At 39.8% G+C, this 17,130-nt stretch overlaps 1 protein-coding gene and 1 long non-coding RNA gene across 4 annotated transcripts in view; both read right to left on the bottom strand.

Moving 5' to 3' along the window:
- LOC133552118 (class I histocompatibility antigen, F10 alpha chain-like) overlaps positions 1-17,130 on the bottom strand; it is a 184,903-nt gene that overhangs the window by 143,783 nt on the left and 23,990 nt on the right. The window contains exons 1-5 of one of the 3 annotated variants that reach the window (XM_061899464.1): positions 15,054-15,447; positions 14,103-14,369; positions 13,555-13,833; positions 12,032-12,340; positions 11,756-11,866 (exon numbers count right to left, since the gene is read on the bottom strand). In XM_061899464.1, the coding sequence (XP_061755448.1) occupies positions 11,756-11,866; positions 12,032-12,340; positions 13,555-13,833; positions 14,103-14,369; positions 15,054-15,108 (1,021 nt within the window). In that variant the 5' untranslated portion in view covers positions 15,109-15,447. Of the gene's footprint in view, positions 1-11,755; positions 11,867-12,031; positions 12,341-13,554; positions 13,834-14,102; positions 14,370-15,053; positions 15,455-17,130 lie in introns of those variants that run through there. The other 2 variants (XM_061899466.1, XM_061899474.1) reach the window with 2 other exon arrangements.
- LOC133550628 (uncharacterized) lies at positions 5,055-8,015 on the bottom strand. Its single transcript, XR_009806356.1, has 3 exons — positions 7,929-8,015; positions 5,262-5,826; positions 5,055-5,166 (listed from the first exon to the last, which is right to left on the bottom strand). It is a non-coding gene; the product is annotated as an uncharacterized LOC133550628 (long non-coding RNA).

Raw genomic sequence — 17,130 nt, 5'->3', positions numbered from 1 at the left:
TATTTCATCATTGATATATAAACTATCAGACTGCGTGGTCGCTAGTAGTGGCTTTCAGTAGGCCTTTCAATCAATCAATCATCAATCAATGTTTATTTATATAGCCCTAAATCACAAGTGCCTCAAAGGGCCGCACAAACCACAACGACATCCTCGGTAGGGCCCACATAAGGGCAAGGAAAAACTCACCCCAGTGGGACGTCGACCATGATGACTATGAGAAACCTTGGAGAGGACCACATATGTGGGCAACACAGGCACTGAGCAAAAGTCTCTTGCTCTCTGTCCCTCAGGACAGAACGGAAGGCTCCGAATGGAATTAGTTCAGTGAGTTTCAGTTTCGTCTGCAATGCATTCCATGCCATAGGGGCAGCAATGCCAAAAGCTCTTTTGCCAAATTCAGTCCGTACATGGGGAACAGTTAAAACATACAAATTGTTAGAACGTAACGCATAAGAGCTGTTTTTTCTTTGTCACAAAGTAGACAAGTATGGAGGTATTAAACCTAAAAGAGCTTTATAAATGATGGCCAGCCAATGTGTGTATCTGTGTGCACTCAATGAAGATAAGTCTGACTTCATATACAGTTGACAGTGGTGGGTGAGACTACGACAGCCAGGAACAAATCTTAGTGCTGAGTGAAAAACAGTGTCCAAGGACTGGAGGCATTTAGATGAAGCACTAAAATAAAGCAGGTCTCCATAATCATTTACGGGCAAGATAGTCGCTGTCACCAATTTCTTTCTGACTTTAAGAGAGAAGCCGTTTTTATTTCTAAAAAGGAAACCGAGCTTTACCCTGAGCTTAGAGACCAAGTTGTTAATATGGGCTTTAAATGAAAGCTCCTGATCAAGAGTAAAACCCAAGTACTTGTAATTTAAGACCTGCTCTATAGGGTTTCCATTTGATGTTACAATATTTGGAATATTTTCCAGTAGCACCTTTGAATGAGAGAAACCATTACTTTGCTTTTATCTGTATTTAAAACCAATTTAGGATCAAATAAGCGAGCCTGGATGACATCAAAAGCAGCTTGTAAAAACTCAAAAGCCTGAGTGCTGGAGGTTGAACAGCAATAAATAATGGTGTCGTCTGCATAAAAATGGTACATTGCATTTGACAGATTATTGCAAAGATTATTCAAGTAGATAGAAAATAAAATGGGCCCCAGCACTGAGCCTTGTGGAACTCCTTTGGTAATGTCCAATAATGAAGAGGTTGTCCCAGCCACCTGTACACGTTGTGTTCTGCTGGAAAGATAGTCTGTGAACCAAGCAGCTGCATTTTTAGATAATCCAACGTGATGGAGAGCTTCAATGAGCAGACTGTGGTCTACTGTGTCAAATGCTTTTGACAAATCAATAAAAAGTATTTTTTGCCGTCCACAGTCTCGATTAAATCATTGAGGACCTTAAGAGCAGCTGTAATAGTGCTATGCTCTTTTCTAAAACCCGATTGAAATGGGGATTAAATATTGTTTAATTCTAAAAAAATAATTTAGCTGGTTACTGATGATTTTCTCAAACAATTTTGCTAAAATGCATAATTTAGAAATTGGTCTGTAATTATTTATATTTGTGGGTTCACCCCCTTTTAGCAGGGGAAGAACAAAGGCTGATTTCCAGATTTTTGGAATGATTTTACTTGTTAGACTGAGGTTAAAAATATGCGAGAGAGGCTCAGCAATAAAACCAGCAGCCACTTTTAAGAAAACGGGTTCAATTTGGTCCGGTCCTGCTGCTTTAGTTGTGTCCAGGCTCTTTAGTGCATTGTATACCTCAGATACTGATACAGGTGTGAAGTCACAAGTGCAGGTGCTGCATCTAATTACAGCCTGTGGTGTATTTGGGATATTAACATTAGTTAAACCAACATTTGACGATTGAGGATTCAACGACTCAAACACAAATCCGGCAGAAACTAAATACTCATTAAAACAATTTGATATAGTTGTCTTATCAGACAAAGTACCAGATTGAGTAATCAAAGGACATGGAAAGTCATTTGTTTTCACATGATTTAAAGAATCTTTTATGGTTTGCCAAAACTTTTTGGGGTCATTGATATGTTTTTTGCATTCATGCAGGTAAAAATCAGACTTGGCTCTCTTAACAAGCGAAGTACATTTATTTCTAAGCTGGCGAAAGCTAAGCCAGTCAACCTCTGTCTTTGTTTTTCGAGCCCTGGCCCAAGCAACATCTCTCTCTTTGAGAAGGTTTCCAATTGCAGCGGTAAACCAGGGATTATTTCGACCTTTCCCAGTGGGCACAGAGACGTCTAATCAACGTTGAAACAACGTTACTTTCCCGTGTTGAAATAACGTTGGATTTGGGTTGAAAATAAAAGTTGCATCAACGTTTAAATACCGACGTTGAATCTACGTCAATGTTTCAACGTTGATTCAACTTTCAGTTTCTACCCAACAGAGACGTTTAATCAACGTTGAAACAACGTTACTTTCCTGTGTTGAAATAACGTCGGATTTGGGTTGAAAATGAAAGTTGCATCAACGTTTAAATACCGACGTTGAATCTACATCAATGTTTCAACGTTGATTCAACTTTCAGTTTCTACCCAACAGAGACGTTTAATCAACGTTGAAACAACGTTACTTTCCCGTGTTGAAATAACGTTGGATTGGGTTGAAAATGAAAGTTGGATCAACGTTTAAATACCGACGTTGAATCAACGTCAATGTTTCAACGTTGATTCAACTTTTCAGTTTCTACCTAACAGAGACGTTTAATCAACGTTGAAACAACGTTACTTTCCCGCGTTGAAATAACGTTGGATTTGGGTTGAAAATGAAAGTTACATCAACGTTTAAATACCGACGTAGAATCTTTGTCAATGTTTCAACGTTGATTCAACTTTCAGTTTCTACCTAACAGAGACGTTTAATCAACATTGAAACGTTACTTTCTCGTGTTGAAATAACGTTGGATTTGGGTTGAAAATGAAAGTTGCATCAACGTTTAAATACCGACGTTGAATCTACGTCAATGTTTCGACGTTGATTCAACTTTCAGTTTCTACCCAACAGAGACGTTTAATCAACGTTGAAACAACGTTACTTTCCTGTGTTGAAATAACGTCGGATTTGGGTTGAAAATGAAAGTTGCATCAACGTTTAAATACCGACGTTGAATCTACATCAATGTTTCAACGTTGATTCAACTTTCAGTTTCTACCCAACAGAGACGTTTAATCAACGTTAAAACAACGTTACTTTCCCGTGTTGAAATAACGTTGGATTTGGGTTGAAAATGAAAGTTGGATCAACGTTTAAATACCGACGTTGAATCAACGTCAATGTTTCAACGTTGATTCAACTTTTCAGTTTCTACCTAACAGAGACGTTTAATCAACGTTGAAACAACGTTACTTTCCCGCGTTGAAATAACGTTGGATTTGGGTTGAAAATGAAAGTTACATCAACGTTTAAATACCGACGTAGAATCTTTGTCAATGTTTCAACGTTGATTCAACTTTCAGTTTCTACCTAACAGAGACGTTTAATCAACATTGAAACGTTACTTTCTCGTGTTGAAATAACGTTGGATTTGGGTTGAAAATGAAAGTTGGATCAACGTTTAAATACCGACGTTGAATCAACGTCAATGTTTCGACGTTGATTCAACTTTCAGTTTCTACCCAACAGAGACATTTAATCAACGTTGAAACAACGTTACTTTCCCGCGTTGAAATAACGGATTTGGGTTGAAAATGAAAGTTGGATCAACGTTTAAATACCGACGTAGAATCTACGTCAATGTTTCAACGTTGATTCAACTATCAGTTTCTACCTAACAGAGACGTTAATCAACGTTGAAACAACGTTACTTTCCCGTGTTGAAACAACGTTGGATTTGGGTCGAAAATGAAAGTTGGATCAACGTTTAAATACCGACGTAGAATCTACGTCAATGTTTCAACGTTGATTCAACTTTCAATTTCTACCTAACAGAGACGTTAATCAACGTTGAAACAACGTTACTTTCCCGTGTTGAAACAACGTTGGATTTGGGTTGAAAATGAAAGTTGGATCAACGTTTAAATACAGACGTAGAATCTACGTCAATGTTTCAACGTTGATTCAACTTTCAGTTTCTACCTAACAGAGACGTTTAATCAACGTTGAAACAACGTTACTTTCCCGCGTTGTAATAACGTTGGATTTGGGTTGAAAATGAAAGTTGGATCAACGTTTAAATACAGACGTTGAATCAACGTCAATGTTTCAACGTTGATTCAACTTTTCAGTTTCTACCTAACAGAGACGTTTAATCAACGTTGAAACAACGTTACTTTCCCGCGTTGAAATAACGGATTTGGGTTGAAAATGAAAGTTGCATCAACGTTTAAATACCGACGTAGAATCTACGTCAATGTTTCAACGTTGATTCAACTATCAGTTTCTACCCAACAGAGACGTTTAATCAATGTTGAAACAACGTTACTTTCTCGTGTTGAAATAACGTTGGATTTGGGTTGAAAATGAAAGTTGGATCAACGTTTAAATACCGACGTTGAATCAACGTCAATGTTTCAACATTGATTCAACTTTCAGTTTCTACCCAACAGAGACGTTTAATCAACGTTGAAACAACGTTACTTTCCCGCGTTGAAACAACGTTGGATTTAGGTTGAAAATGAAAGTTGGATCAACGTTTAAATACCGACGTTGAATCAACGTCAATGTTTCAACATTGATTCAACTTTCAGTTTCTACCCAACAGAGACGTTTAATCAACGTTGAAACAACGTTACTTTCCCGCGTTGAAACAACGTTGGATTTGGGTTGAAAATGAAAGTTGGATCAACGTTTAAATACCGACGTTGAATCTACGTCAATGTTTCAACGTTGATTCAACTTTCAGTTTCAACCTACGATCAACCAACCAATTATCAACATAATATCAACCAATACATCAATATAATTAAAGACAACAAAACATAGTGCATATATAGCTCCAGGCTGAATCCTGTTAATGCAAAATTAAAATTAAGTACAAAGAAAATGGAGAATGTCAATCAATATAATTATTTATTTAGCCTGTGATGCGCATCCTATTCCTCCCTTCCGTCCAGAGGCATATTTCAGTTTATTTTTTATGGCATCATGGACCATCGTTTCGGTCCCCTTCTGGGTATCCAAGACACTAGCTGTAAACAGGCAAAAAGAATACAAATTAATTAAGGGTGCATGTGATTTACCCCAATCAAGTTAATGTAATTATTAAACACACACACAAACTCACCTGTGACTACATCGAGCAGCTTCGTCTCAGCCAAGCTATTTTTTTCCCCTCTCCCCTTCATGTTCAGATTGGACATGAATTCATATGTCATGAGCCTGAAATTGAACACGCAGGCCAAAAAGTACGGAATTTTGCATTACTATAATTCCCGATCTAGCACTCATAGATTAGAATTTGGGTCTTACATCGCCTATTTTTAATATATATGTAGAGAAAGAGGAAAGTAGCTGTCCATGATGGTGCTTAAACAGCTCTTTAAGTCATATCCACCAATCTTTGAGAGCCTGGCTGTCTGCAAATATACAAGAGAATGTGTTTAGCATACACTGGGGGAAGGGGCTGGCAAACACATACATACATTCAAGTATAGGACCTGTTTCATCTACACCTGTTTTATCTACACAATTTCATAACCTGAAATTTCTATCTAAATACAATAATATTTCCGATGTAAAAACAGCTACACAATTATAATGTTATAATTACTTATCAGCAAATCTTTCTTCCTTGGTTGAGTTTTTATCAACTCGTCAAGGTCGAGTAGTTCCTCCACTGTCTCCAATTTCTGCACATGGAAGGACAGTTTTATCCAAAAATTATCCTTTTTGGTATTATATGTATCATAGCAAGTGTGCTGTGTCGTTCCATATATGCATAAACTGAAATCATTGGTACATTGCCTTGCATTAACGTTCTGCTTTTCAATTACCGGTAGTGGTACATGTACATAGACTTAGGGGCGGACCAGATGAAACGTGGGGGAGCGGATGTTTTTTTTTTTTTGGAATAAAAGAGATTGTTTTGTGAAGACTCTTCTTCGGCATGGTAATGCCGGTGTTGTTTTCCCGAGGATGCGTCGAAGCAGAACACAGCAAAGGTAAGATATAAGGTATTTATTAAATAATAAAAGGCTAGAAACAAAAAACACTGGCGTAAAGAGAAGGCAAACCAAAAACGTTAGTATGAGAACTAGGAAGTAAAAATAAAAAAAATAAGCTGGCACGAAGGCACACAAAAAACAGAAAAACAATTCCTCAGCATGTGAGCTGGAATAAACAAATGGCTTAGCGTAAAAGCTAGCGAGAATATACATACAAAGATGAAGGTCGAGAGTCGTCACTGTTGCGTGTGGCCAAATTTAGGATCCGAGAGTGAGTGAACAGAAAAGGCGAGCTTAAATAGGAGGGTGAAAATTAGTAGCAGGTGTGCGGGGCGAGACTAGCAGGTGGACTGATGAGTGATCATGGTGACAAAGCAAACAGGAAATAAGGAGTCGGAGAAATATACAAAAATAGAAAAATAGTGTAGATCTGAGCAGCAGATCGCAACATGTTTGGCAAAAACTGAAAAATAAATAGTTTGTTTTACTGAAGTATATAAAAAAAAGTTTGCTCCTGTAAACTCTGCAAAAAAAAAAAAAAGTTGCTTGCCTTCTTGTGCCAAGAGAAAAAAACGTTGTACCCCCCAAAAATGTATGTGCTCTGTGCTAGTCTTTTATTGTGAAGTGAAGTGAATTATATTTATATAGCACTTTTTCTCTAGTGACTCAAAGCGCTTTACATAGTGAAACCCAATATCTAAGTTACATTCAAACCAGTGTGGGTGGCACTGGGAGCAGGTGGGTAAAGTGTCTTGCCCAAGGACACAACGGCAGTGACCAGGATGGCGGATGCGGGAATCGAACCTGCAACCCTCAAGTTGCTGGCACGGCCGCTCTACCAACCGAGCTAAATCGCCCCGATTGTCAATCATAAAACATATGAAACAAAATCTGTCTGGATATTTTATTGTCATATATTTTAGTATACATGTTGGCCAACAGTGAAACCATTTGGGAGTTTCAATACTTGACAAAAGCTCTTGTAATAGCAGTACTGGCCTTATCAGTAAAATAAAACAATAAGTAAAGATCATAGCATTTAATATTACATGGATCCTTTTATGGGCGACCTGTGGACTTGCCTTTTGAGACAAAGCCTTGCTAACAAGTCAAACTAATTAAAAAAGTACCTGTACTTAAAATGAACTGGCAACATTTTAGATAAACATTAAAATGAGCCAGAAAAACCTAACTGCCATCCAGACGGGTGTTTTGAAGATCAAAATCAAGAGGAAGTAAATTAATACAGTGACTGGCGCGGCTGTAAAAGACAATGGGTACAGAACCAAAAAAAAAATGTTTTTTTGTGTTAACCTGAAGTGAAGTGAATTACATTTATATAGCGCTTTTTCTTTAGTGACTCAAAGCACTTTACATAGTGAAACCCAATATCTAAGTTACATTCAAACCAGTGTGGGTGGCACTGGGAGCAGGTGGGTAAAGTGTCTTGCCCAAGGACACAACGGCAGTGACTAGGATGGCGGAAGCGGGAATCGAACCTGCAACCCTCAAGTTGCTGGAACGGCCGCTCTACCAACCGAGCTAAACCACCCCTAAACTGAACTAAACCTGGAAAAACAATTGTTTGCTTTTGGGCAGGTGGGGGAACAAATTGTTAGTTGTCTGCTTGGGGAGAAAAAAAAAAGTTTGCTCAGGTCCAGTTTATACAGTCAAAATAAACGTTGAGAATAGGCGTGAGATACATTTCTCGTTTTCCTGCAACCCTCTTGTGCAAAGGGCCAAAATGATATCGATATAAATAAGCAGTATTATCTCAAGGTACAAACCTGAATCTTTATGGACGTCGATGGTTTTCTTTGCAGTGAAATAGTTCGATTTCCGCTTCAAATCTTCGCTCTTCGTCTTGCTTGCTGGATTGGAAAGGAAGTACTTCAGCACGCATGCGCACAAGCTTGGCTTTTAGTTCACGCTGCCATCAAGCGGCGCTTTCGTTGAAAACTGTCGCAAATGGCCGATGCGCGCGGAATGGTTGGCAAGTTGAATTGTACACGTTGAAAGGACGTTAAATAGACGATGTCCCCCAATGATGAAAACAAACCAGATTTGCAACATATGGTGTGGTGGGGTCAGTTGGTTGTGATTTGGTCGGGATATGGTTGAGTGACGTCGCGACGTAATTTCAACGTCACCTCGACGTTGAACTAAGGACGGGTGCCCACTGGGTGGTTGTTTGAATCCAAATTTTGACTAAGTCGAATTTTGGCAGTAGGCTTCTAATATTTGAATGAATTAAACCAAGACCTGACCTAGCTCTAAGTTCATCAGGAGTACTGATGTTGTATAAAGCTGGGCCTGGATTTGGTTGCACATTGCCTGATAGCAGAAGTAAGAGCAATATAAAGATTTTCCGTTTCATATGGCAAGGTGACCTCATGACAACATTATTTGGCTTCACAATATCAAAATGAGTAATATCAGAAGGAGAAAACCATCTGTTTAGCACAGAAATACACCATAACTGAAGCTGGTTAGAATTATTTAGCACTGACCCACATGTGGATATCAATAACCTTTGTGTAAATGCTGTAGTTTCAAAGGACCAGGTGATTGTTATTGCGTTTGGTAGAGTTAAAGGTTGGTGGAGCACCTGGTCAGGTACCCCACTACAATTGCAGAAAACAAGTCCAGGAAAAAGCATTAATATTAAATAGAGCGCTTTTGTCAAAGTCATTGTTAAATTGTTTTACTACCTACCCAGGTCCAATAATCAAAGTTCAGATGTCCAAGCTACAAGAGTTGGAAGACCAAGCTAAGGCTAGCAGAGGCCCAGCTTTAGTCAGTCTGAGGCTAAGATGGATCCAGGCCGTGGAAGACGGAAGGCCAAGATGAAGCCAGTCGACTCAGACTGTAGGTAGTGGAAGGCCAAGCTGAGACTAGTATAGATCCAGACTGTGGCAGATGGAAGGCCAAAATTTCAGCTAGCAAAACATCTCCCGGCTTCTGCAGGTCAGAGGCCTCCAGGTTTCCAAATCCGACAAAAGCAGTCAGAAATACCACTTTTTGGAAGTAAGCCTTCATTCATCAATTGTTACGCTTAAAACTAGTGCAATTTACTTAAGTCGGCTAAAAAAAGAGACTAAAACACATAGAAATTCAGACCACTTTGACAAACAAAAGACAGTCCTGTCGGCCATCTTGGATTGGACATTCAACATTAACCCAATTTGGAAATCGGTCTGTAGTTATTTATATTTGTGGATTCACCTACTTTTGACGGGGGAAGAAGAAAGGCGGGTTTGCTGATTTTTGGAACGCTTTTGCTTGAAAGACTCAGGTTAAAAAGGCATGAAAAAGAAAAAGGCAATTAGAAATATTATACATTATGTCCCATATAAGCTCATACACGACACATTCTACAGATAGTGTATAAAAAAACTAAATAGTGGAATAAAAGAGGTGAAAACATGTGAAATGGAACAAAGAAAAGTTGCATTGTTGAGTCTAATAAAGCTGCCATGCAGGTTGTTTTCTCTTTAAAGCTGTCATTGCTCAAAAATAATAATGAATCAAACTCAATGTTGTTACAAAGTATTTAAACTAGTCATGGCTCCAATTACGTCACTTCCAAAATTTGACTTCAAAATATTTTTATAGGATATTTTGTGTTTATCGTACAAAAAAAAGGGTTTTTGACTATTAGGGCAAAAAAAAAAAAACAGGAATGAAGAAGCTGTCACGTACTTGCATGGCTGCTCTAGTTGTGACCCCAAGATGCAGGAGACAGGAGGACGACGTGCGGGTGAGAGTCTTTTAATTCCCACAGGGAGCACAAGGAGGTGCAGCAGGGAAGTGCACAGAAGCATAAGCAGCATACAGAAAAACCAAAGTAACGTTTCACAAAACAATCCTTGAGCCCTGACTGGAGGGCGAGGCAGGCATAAATAGAAGCCAGTTGATTAAAGTAAAAGTACCAATGATTGTCACACACACACTAGGTGTGGTGAGATTTTCCTCTGCATTTGACCCATCACCCTCACCCCATGACCAGGTGTGGCCAGGCTGCCAATTAGCGACAGGTGAGGAGGGAAAAGGGCTCAGGGAGACAAACAGGAAGTGGGACCAAAATAAGAGCGCCGACTAGGAGATAAACACAAACGCAAACAGACCGCGTGACACCTGACGTGACAGGTCGTCACAGAAACGAGGGATGGATTTGAAGTTTATCGAGGGACTTAAGTGTTGAAAGTAAAAAATAATGTTTGACTTATTTTTATGAGTGGGGCCCGTTTGGATCCTAATAATTTCAGTGGGACAAGTTTTAATTGTCATTGCTCAAAAAAAAAAATGAATTAAAATCGATGATGTTATGAATTATTGACATATTTAAGATTGCAATTAAGTTGAGTAAAAAATATTATTTTGTGGTTTTGCCATAACAAAACAAGGTTTTGACAAAAATGGCGTAAATTATGAAAAAAAAAGACTGATAAGGACGGATAAACCTATATTGATCAAGGGATTTAAGTGTTGAGTGAAAAAGTAAAAACATAAACAAAAATGACCTACTTCTACCATTTTTATGACTGAGACTCTTCCTGGTCCCCAAGAAAGCAGTGCGAGGCGAGTGGAGAAAAAACGGATTTATTGACAGAGATGTGACACAATGTGATATTGATCATAAGCAGCGGCCATTGAAAGAAAAGAAGAAATCCTCGTCATGACGTCAAGGCCATGAAACGTGCGATTTTACAGCCACCAACGTTTGATCTTGAAAGTCTTTTAACGGCCAAAGAAGAATACATGGAATAGCGTGAGGAGCAGTCGGACGAAGAACAAAGCACATCTCCATCTCATCTCCGAGTGTGATGACGTCCCTCAGCGATGGAGACATCTCCCTGTGTTCCAGTGCACAAAGCATCCTGGAGGAAGAAGACCACTCAGCACATTCCCGACAGAAGCAGGTGAATCCAAGTTGAACATCATCTTCACACAAGAACATTTGGAGGTGCAGACAGTCCATGTGAGCTTACTCAGCCTTCAGCCGCCTGCACGTTCTCGTCGAGCTCCACGCCGCCGTGGCGAGCTGCGGGACAAACGCAAACGGTGAAGGAAGAACATCCAGAAGGTGCCTCGTCACTCACATCAGATCTTTGAGGTGTGACTTGGAAACATGACGAGTCAGCACACTTGATGTCTCATTTGGCTGATCCTCATCATGAGGACTCCTGTCAAAAGTGAGATATGCCAGACTTTGTATTGCGTGTGCTCACAGGAGGGACTTTTATTGTGAAGGAGTCAGCTCCAGTTGGGCTTTTCCGGCTAAACTTGTAACAAAGGTCCACATCAGACCTCCATGTGAGTGACGCTTCACCACGGCTTTGTTTCTTGCGGCTCAAAGAAAAGATGTTTTACTTACCAGCTGGATCGTACTGGGCTGAAATGAAAGAGAAACAAGGTGAAGTGGACTTTTCCCCTCACGTCACGCCGTGTTTCTACGTGAGAGTGTGCGCTCTGTCTCTGTGGATCTTTGAGTGTTTGGCTGGAAGGCAACTAAAAGATGGCCGCACCTTTGCAGCCCGGATGAAAGCATCAACTCACGGCCTGGACCGAGTGCACCGAGAAGAAGAAGACAGAGGACATTGGCGTCCCTCACCTTGTCTGTTTCTGTGACGCCTGACCATGACCATGATGATGATGATGATGATGATGATGGCCGCCACAGCGAGGACCGCCGCCGTGGCAGCGAGGGCGACGCTCAAGTTGTCTGTGGAGAGCAAAAAAGCACAAGTGGAGTGACAAAGCATGAAGAGGAAACCTTCATGACTACTTTGCATGCAGACGTCAAGCGTTGTCATGGTGACATGGATCAATAATGGTGACAGGTGGACTTGTGATGGGAAACATCTCCAACTAAATGTGTCTTTCTCACCTTCATGGCTTGCGTTGCTCAGGATGCTTCTTCTCTCCAGCTTGGTGACCAAGTCCTCCTTGACGCCTGACAGCTGAAACACACATTCGTACTTGCCCTCCACGTCGGCCGTCACCTCCACTTTCAGCGCCACCGACATCTGGAAGGTTCCGTCGTGGTTGGGGAGTATCTCTCCGTGCTCCACGTCCTCGAAGATCTGCTCGCCGTCTTTCCTCCAAAACAGGTCGGCACCGTCGGGGTAGAAACCTGTCGCCATGCAGCTGACCGGAGAGGACGGCGTCTTCTGGAGCAGGAACACCTCTGGAAGCTCTGCACAGGAAGTGATGTCACGTGTGAACACAGGACAACGTGGGGAGAAGGTGTGGATGGAGAGAAGGTGGGGACGGAGAGAATATGGAGAGAAGGTGTGGACGGAGGCAAAGATAGAGGTAAAAATGGAGAGAAGGTGTGGATGGAGGTAAAGATGGAAAGAAGGTGTGGACGGGGGAAAAGATGGAGAGAAGGTGTGGACGGAGGCAAAGATGGAGGTAAAGATGGACAGAAATTGTAGATTAAAGTAAAGATGGAGATAAGGTAATAACGGAGGTAAATATGGAGAGAACGTGTGGACAGAGGTTAAAATGGAGAGAAGGTGTGGATGGAGGCAAAGATGGAAAGAAGGGGTGGATGGAGGAAAAGATGGAGAGAAGGTGGGGATGGAGGTTGAGATGAAGAGAAGGTGGGGATGGAAGTAAAGATGGAGAGAAAGTGTGGATCGAGGTAAAAACGGAGAGAAAGTCTGGATGTAAGTAAAGATGGAGAGAAGGTGTGGATGGAGGCAAAGATGGAGAGAATGGGGGTACAAATAGAGAGAAGATGTGGATGAACGTAAAGATGGAGAGAGAGAGTGGACGGAGGTAAAGATGGAGAGAAGGTGTGAACAGAGGTAAAGATGAGGGAGAGAGTAGATGGAGGTAAAGATGGAGAGAAGGGGAGAATGGAAGATGGAAAGAAGGTGATAACGGAAGTAAAGATGGATAGAGGTAAAGATGGATAGAACTTGTGGACGGAGGTTAAAATGGAGTGAGAGAGTGGACGGAGTTAAAGATGGACAGAAAGTGAAAACGGCGGTAAAGATGGAGAGAAGACGAGAACGGCGGTAAAGATGGAGAGAAGGGAAGACAGGAGGTAAAGATGGAGAGAACGTGTGGATGGAGGTAAAGTTGGATAGAAGGTGAGGATGGAGGTAAGGAGAGAATAAGGTAAAGATGGAGAGAATGGAGGTAAAGATGGAGAGAAGGAGAGAATGATATAAAGATGGAGAGAAGGAGAGAATGGAGGTAACGATGGAGAGAACGTGTGGATGGAGGTAAATATGGAGAGAATGGCAGTACAAATAGAGAGAAGGGGAGAATGGAGGTAAAGATGGAGAGAAGGTGAGAGAAAGAGAGAAGAGTATAAAGAGACAGGGTGTAATGTCAGTAATGTTCCTATAGGGGGAGTGCTAACAAGTTAAAAGGTGAAAGTACATGTTGTGTTTCTACCTGTTCTCATTAGGACCTCCTTCCCATTGTTCACATACTTCTTCAAGTAAGAAGGACATCTCTCAGTGAAGTAAAACTTCTGGTATTCTAGTAGATGTTTGTTCTGGTCCAACTTGAGTTTGCTGGGGAAAGCTTGTTGTTTTGCTGCAGTAAATGTCCATGTCTTCATGTCCAACGATATGAAATCTTCTCCATCATAACCTTCCTGTTCCCAACCTTTAACTTCATCAGTCTCATCATTCCATTCACATCCAGACATCCTCTGGAAAATGTGAACACCTGAGACACACACAGTGTTGTAAAGCAGAGTGACACACACACACACGCACATGCACACGCGCACGCGCACACACACACACACACACACACACACACACACACACACACACACACACACACACACACACACACACACACACACACAGTATTAGTGTAGGTTATTATGGGATGGACAGAGACAAGTATCAGTGCAGTAATGTGTGTTTACTACAGTATAAAAAGAGTACATCAAATACATTTAAGTAGTAGAAAGTTCAACATAAACAAACCTCCAGTTTGGTTGAAACGCTTCTTAAGAACTTCAAGGTTGTGTTTAGCCCTCAACTCATTACCAACACCGATCTCTGTTTGTATCTGCCAGTATTTTGGATCCTCTGCTGTGATTTTGTTCATCCAGTCCTGTTTGGCTTCTGCTTTCCTGCTGTTGCTGTCATAGTGAAAAATCTGAACTCCATCAACATAACCAACCTCCACATACTCTGGAAAGTTTGGAACTTGAGAGGACGCAGTGCAGAAATACTGCAGCGTGTGAATCACTGAAAGAAGAAAACAACAACAGGATGACTTTTTATTATTTTGTTTCATGTTCAACAATCTTGCACTGTGAATATTTTAGCTCCTTCCGTCTTCAGTCGGGTCTTAAAGTGAACATCAAACACTGCTAGATATCACAGTCAAGACTCACATGTTCTATGACAAATACAACACATTAATAATATTACTAACATCTGTTGACGGTTTGAACATTTTGAAAATAAACATATATTTTCTACAATGGAGGCTGAATAAAAAGTACAACAGAGTTGAACACAACCTGTTCTGCCCATTTGATGTCGACTCTTACTGACATCTTGTGGCGGGGTGATGTTACTACACTTGATTAGTTTCTGACACTTCCGTGTTTGAAGATTTGTGTTCGTTCTTACAAGCCTTGGAAAAAATAAGTCTTTGAACAAGAAACACTAAAGTGAAAACAAATAAAGAGCCTAAACGGATTTATCTGCTTCTGTAACCTAATTGGAACATTTTGAATGTTTACTAGGAAAAAGGGAAAACAATAAAATGTGTTAAAAAAAAGAACCAGGATTAAGTAACAAAGGGCTTAAATAATACAACAATAATTTAATTAATAAGTAACAGAAACTCTCAGAAGTCAAATAAGTGAAGGCACGAATAGGATTTATGAATAAAATATTAATAAACTTATAAAAAGGACTTACCAGGCGTCACGCTGTGCATTTGCACGACCAGAAGAAAGAATAAAAACAAGTTCATGACGTCAGCGCGAAACAAAAAGATGTTTGCCACTTTTAATCCCGCAGAGAAAGACAAAAGTGACGAACACTCGCTTGACTCGCAAACAGGAAAAATGAACCAGGAACTGTCGAGGCTCTTTTTATAATACTCCACCTGAGCCAATGAGGAGTCAGCATTCTGTGACGTCACAGTGAGGAGAGAAAACGAAACGCTATTCTGCACAGAAAAGTGGCAGCAGTCAACTGACAAGAAGTCTTCTACTGGACTCACTAGAGAGCGCCCCTTGTGGCCACGTCAGGTAAATGCTTGTGTGGCTTTTCTGGGAAATCACGTGACTTGACAACAAAAAGGTGTGTCAAGTTGGCCGCCAAACTTGGAAAGAAAAGAAAGAAAGAGGAATGAAGGTGAGATTGAGAGTTAAAAGTAATGACAGGGCTGGAACATCCGATCAGTGATCGTATTGTAGTCCTCTCAAGAAAGCATCAATACAAATAATGATTGATAGACATAAAGTCGCTACACCGCAGGACATCCTCACTTCTTAACTTTCACCTCCGTTATGTCTCCCAAGCGTGAGGCGTCCCTGCTGGGGTAACGGGACACGCATCTGCCTCGCATGGGTTCGATTCCCGGCCAGGGTTGCATCAGGAAGTTTCATCCTGAGTAAAAAAGTCAGCAGAAAGCCTTCATGAGATGGACTCGCTGTGGCCAAAGTGCTGAACGTGGGGGAAAAGTGTGAGGCAGACGCTTCTGCTGGCAGAATATCAAAGAAAGTGAAAGTAAAAGTAGACACGGTAAAGCCAAACATTGAACTCGATGGTGATCATTTTTATTTTTATTTTGTCGTACCTGTCAAAGGTGAACACACTTATCCACGTAGGTGAGTAGTAACGAGTTACATTTACTTAGATAAGAAACACAACTTTTACTTTGCTATATAACATTTTATTACCATCGTTACATTCATTTATATCAGGGGTCACCAACCTTTTTTTACTGATTAATGCCAAGGGCTACCAGTTTGATACACACTTAAATAAATTGCCAGAAATAACCAATTTGCTCAATCTACCTTTAATAAATAAATCTATATGTATAAAAAAAATGGGTATTTCTGCCTGTCATTCCGTCATACATTTTTTTTCCTTTTACGGAAGGTTTTTTGTAGAGAATAAATGATGAAAAAAACACTTAATTGAACGGTTTAAAAGAGGAGAAAACAGGAAAAAAAGGAAAATTAAATTTTGAAACATAGTTTATCTTCAATTTCGACTCTTTAAAATTCAAAATTCAACCGAAAAAAAGAAGAGAAAAACTAGCTAATTCGAATCTTTTTGAAAAAATTAAAAAAAAGAATTTATGGAACATCATTAGTCTTTTTTCCTGATTAAGATTAATTGTAGAATTTTGATGACATGTTTTAAATAGGTTAAAATCCAATCTGCACTTTGTTAGAATATATAACGAGTTGGACCAAGCTATATTTCTAACAAAGACAAATCATCCTTTCTTCTAGATTTTCCAGAAGAAGAATTTTAAAAGAAAATTCAAAAGACTTTGAAATAAGATTTAAATTTGATTCTAAAGGTTTTTCTAGATTTGCCACAATAATTTTTTGGAATTTTAATCATAATTGAAGAAATATTTCACAAACAATTTTTGTCGAAAAAACAGAAGCTAAAATGAAGAATTAAATTGTATTTATTATTATTTACAATAAAAAAATACATTTACTTGAACATTGATTTAAATTGTCAGGAAGAGGAAGGAATTTAAAAGGTAAAAATGTTTATGTTTTTGAAAATCTTAAAATCATTTTTAAGGTTGTAATTTTTCTCTAAAATTGTCTTTCTGAAAGTTATAAGAAGCAAAGTAAAAAAATAAAATAATTTATTTAGACAAGTGAAGACCAAGTCTTTAAAATATTTTCTTGGCACCTGGCCACACCTGGTGTCAATCAGCCCGATCCTTTTCCTACCTGCTTTTGTCCTCCAGTCAGGGCTGGATTGTTGTCTTGTCGATGTCACTTCCGTATTGTCG

Source organism: Nerophis ophidion, linkage group LG04 (genome assembly GCF_033978795.1).
Source record: "Nerophis ophidion isolate RoL-2023_Sa linkage group LG04, RoL_Noph_v1.0, whole genome shotgun sequence".
In the NCBI taxonomy this organism is placed as follows: domain Eukaryota; kingdom Metazoa; phylum Chordata; class Actinopteri; order Syngnathiformes; family Syngnathidae; genus Nerophis; species Nerophis ophidion.
This window is presented reverse-complemented; position numbering and strand designations above follow the sequence as displayed.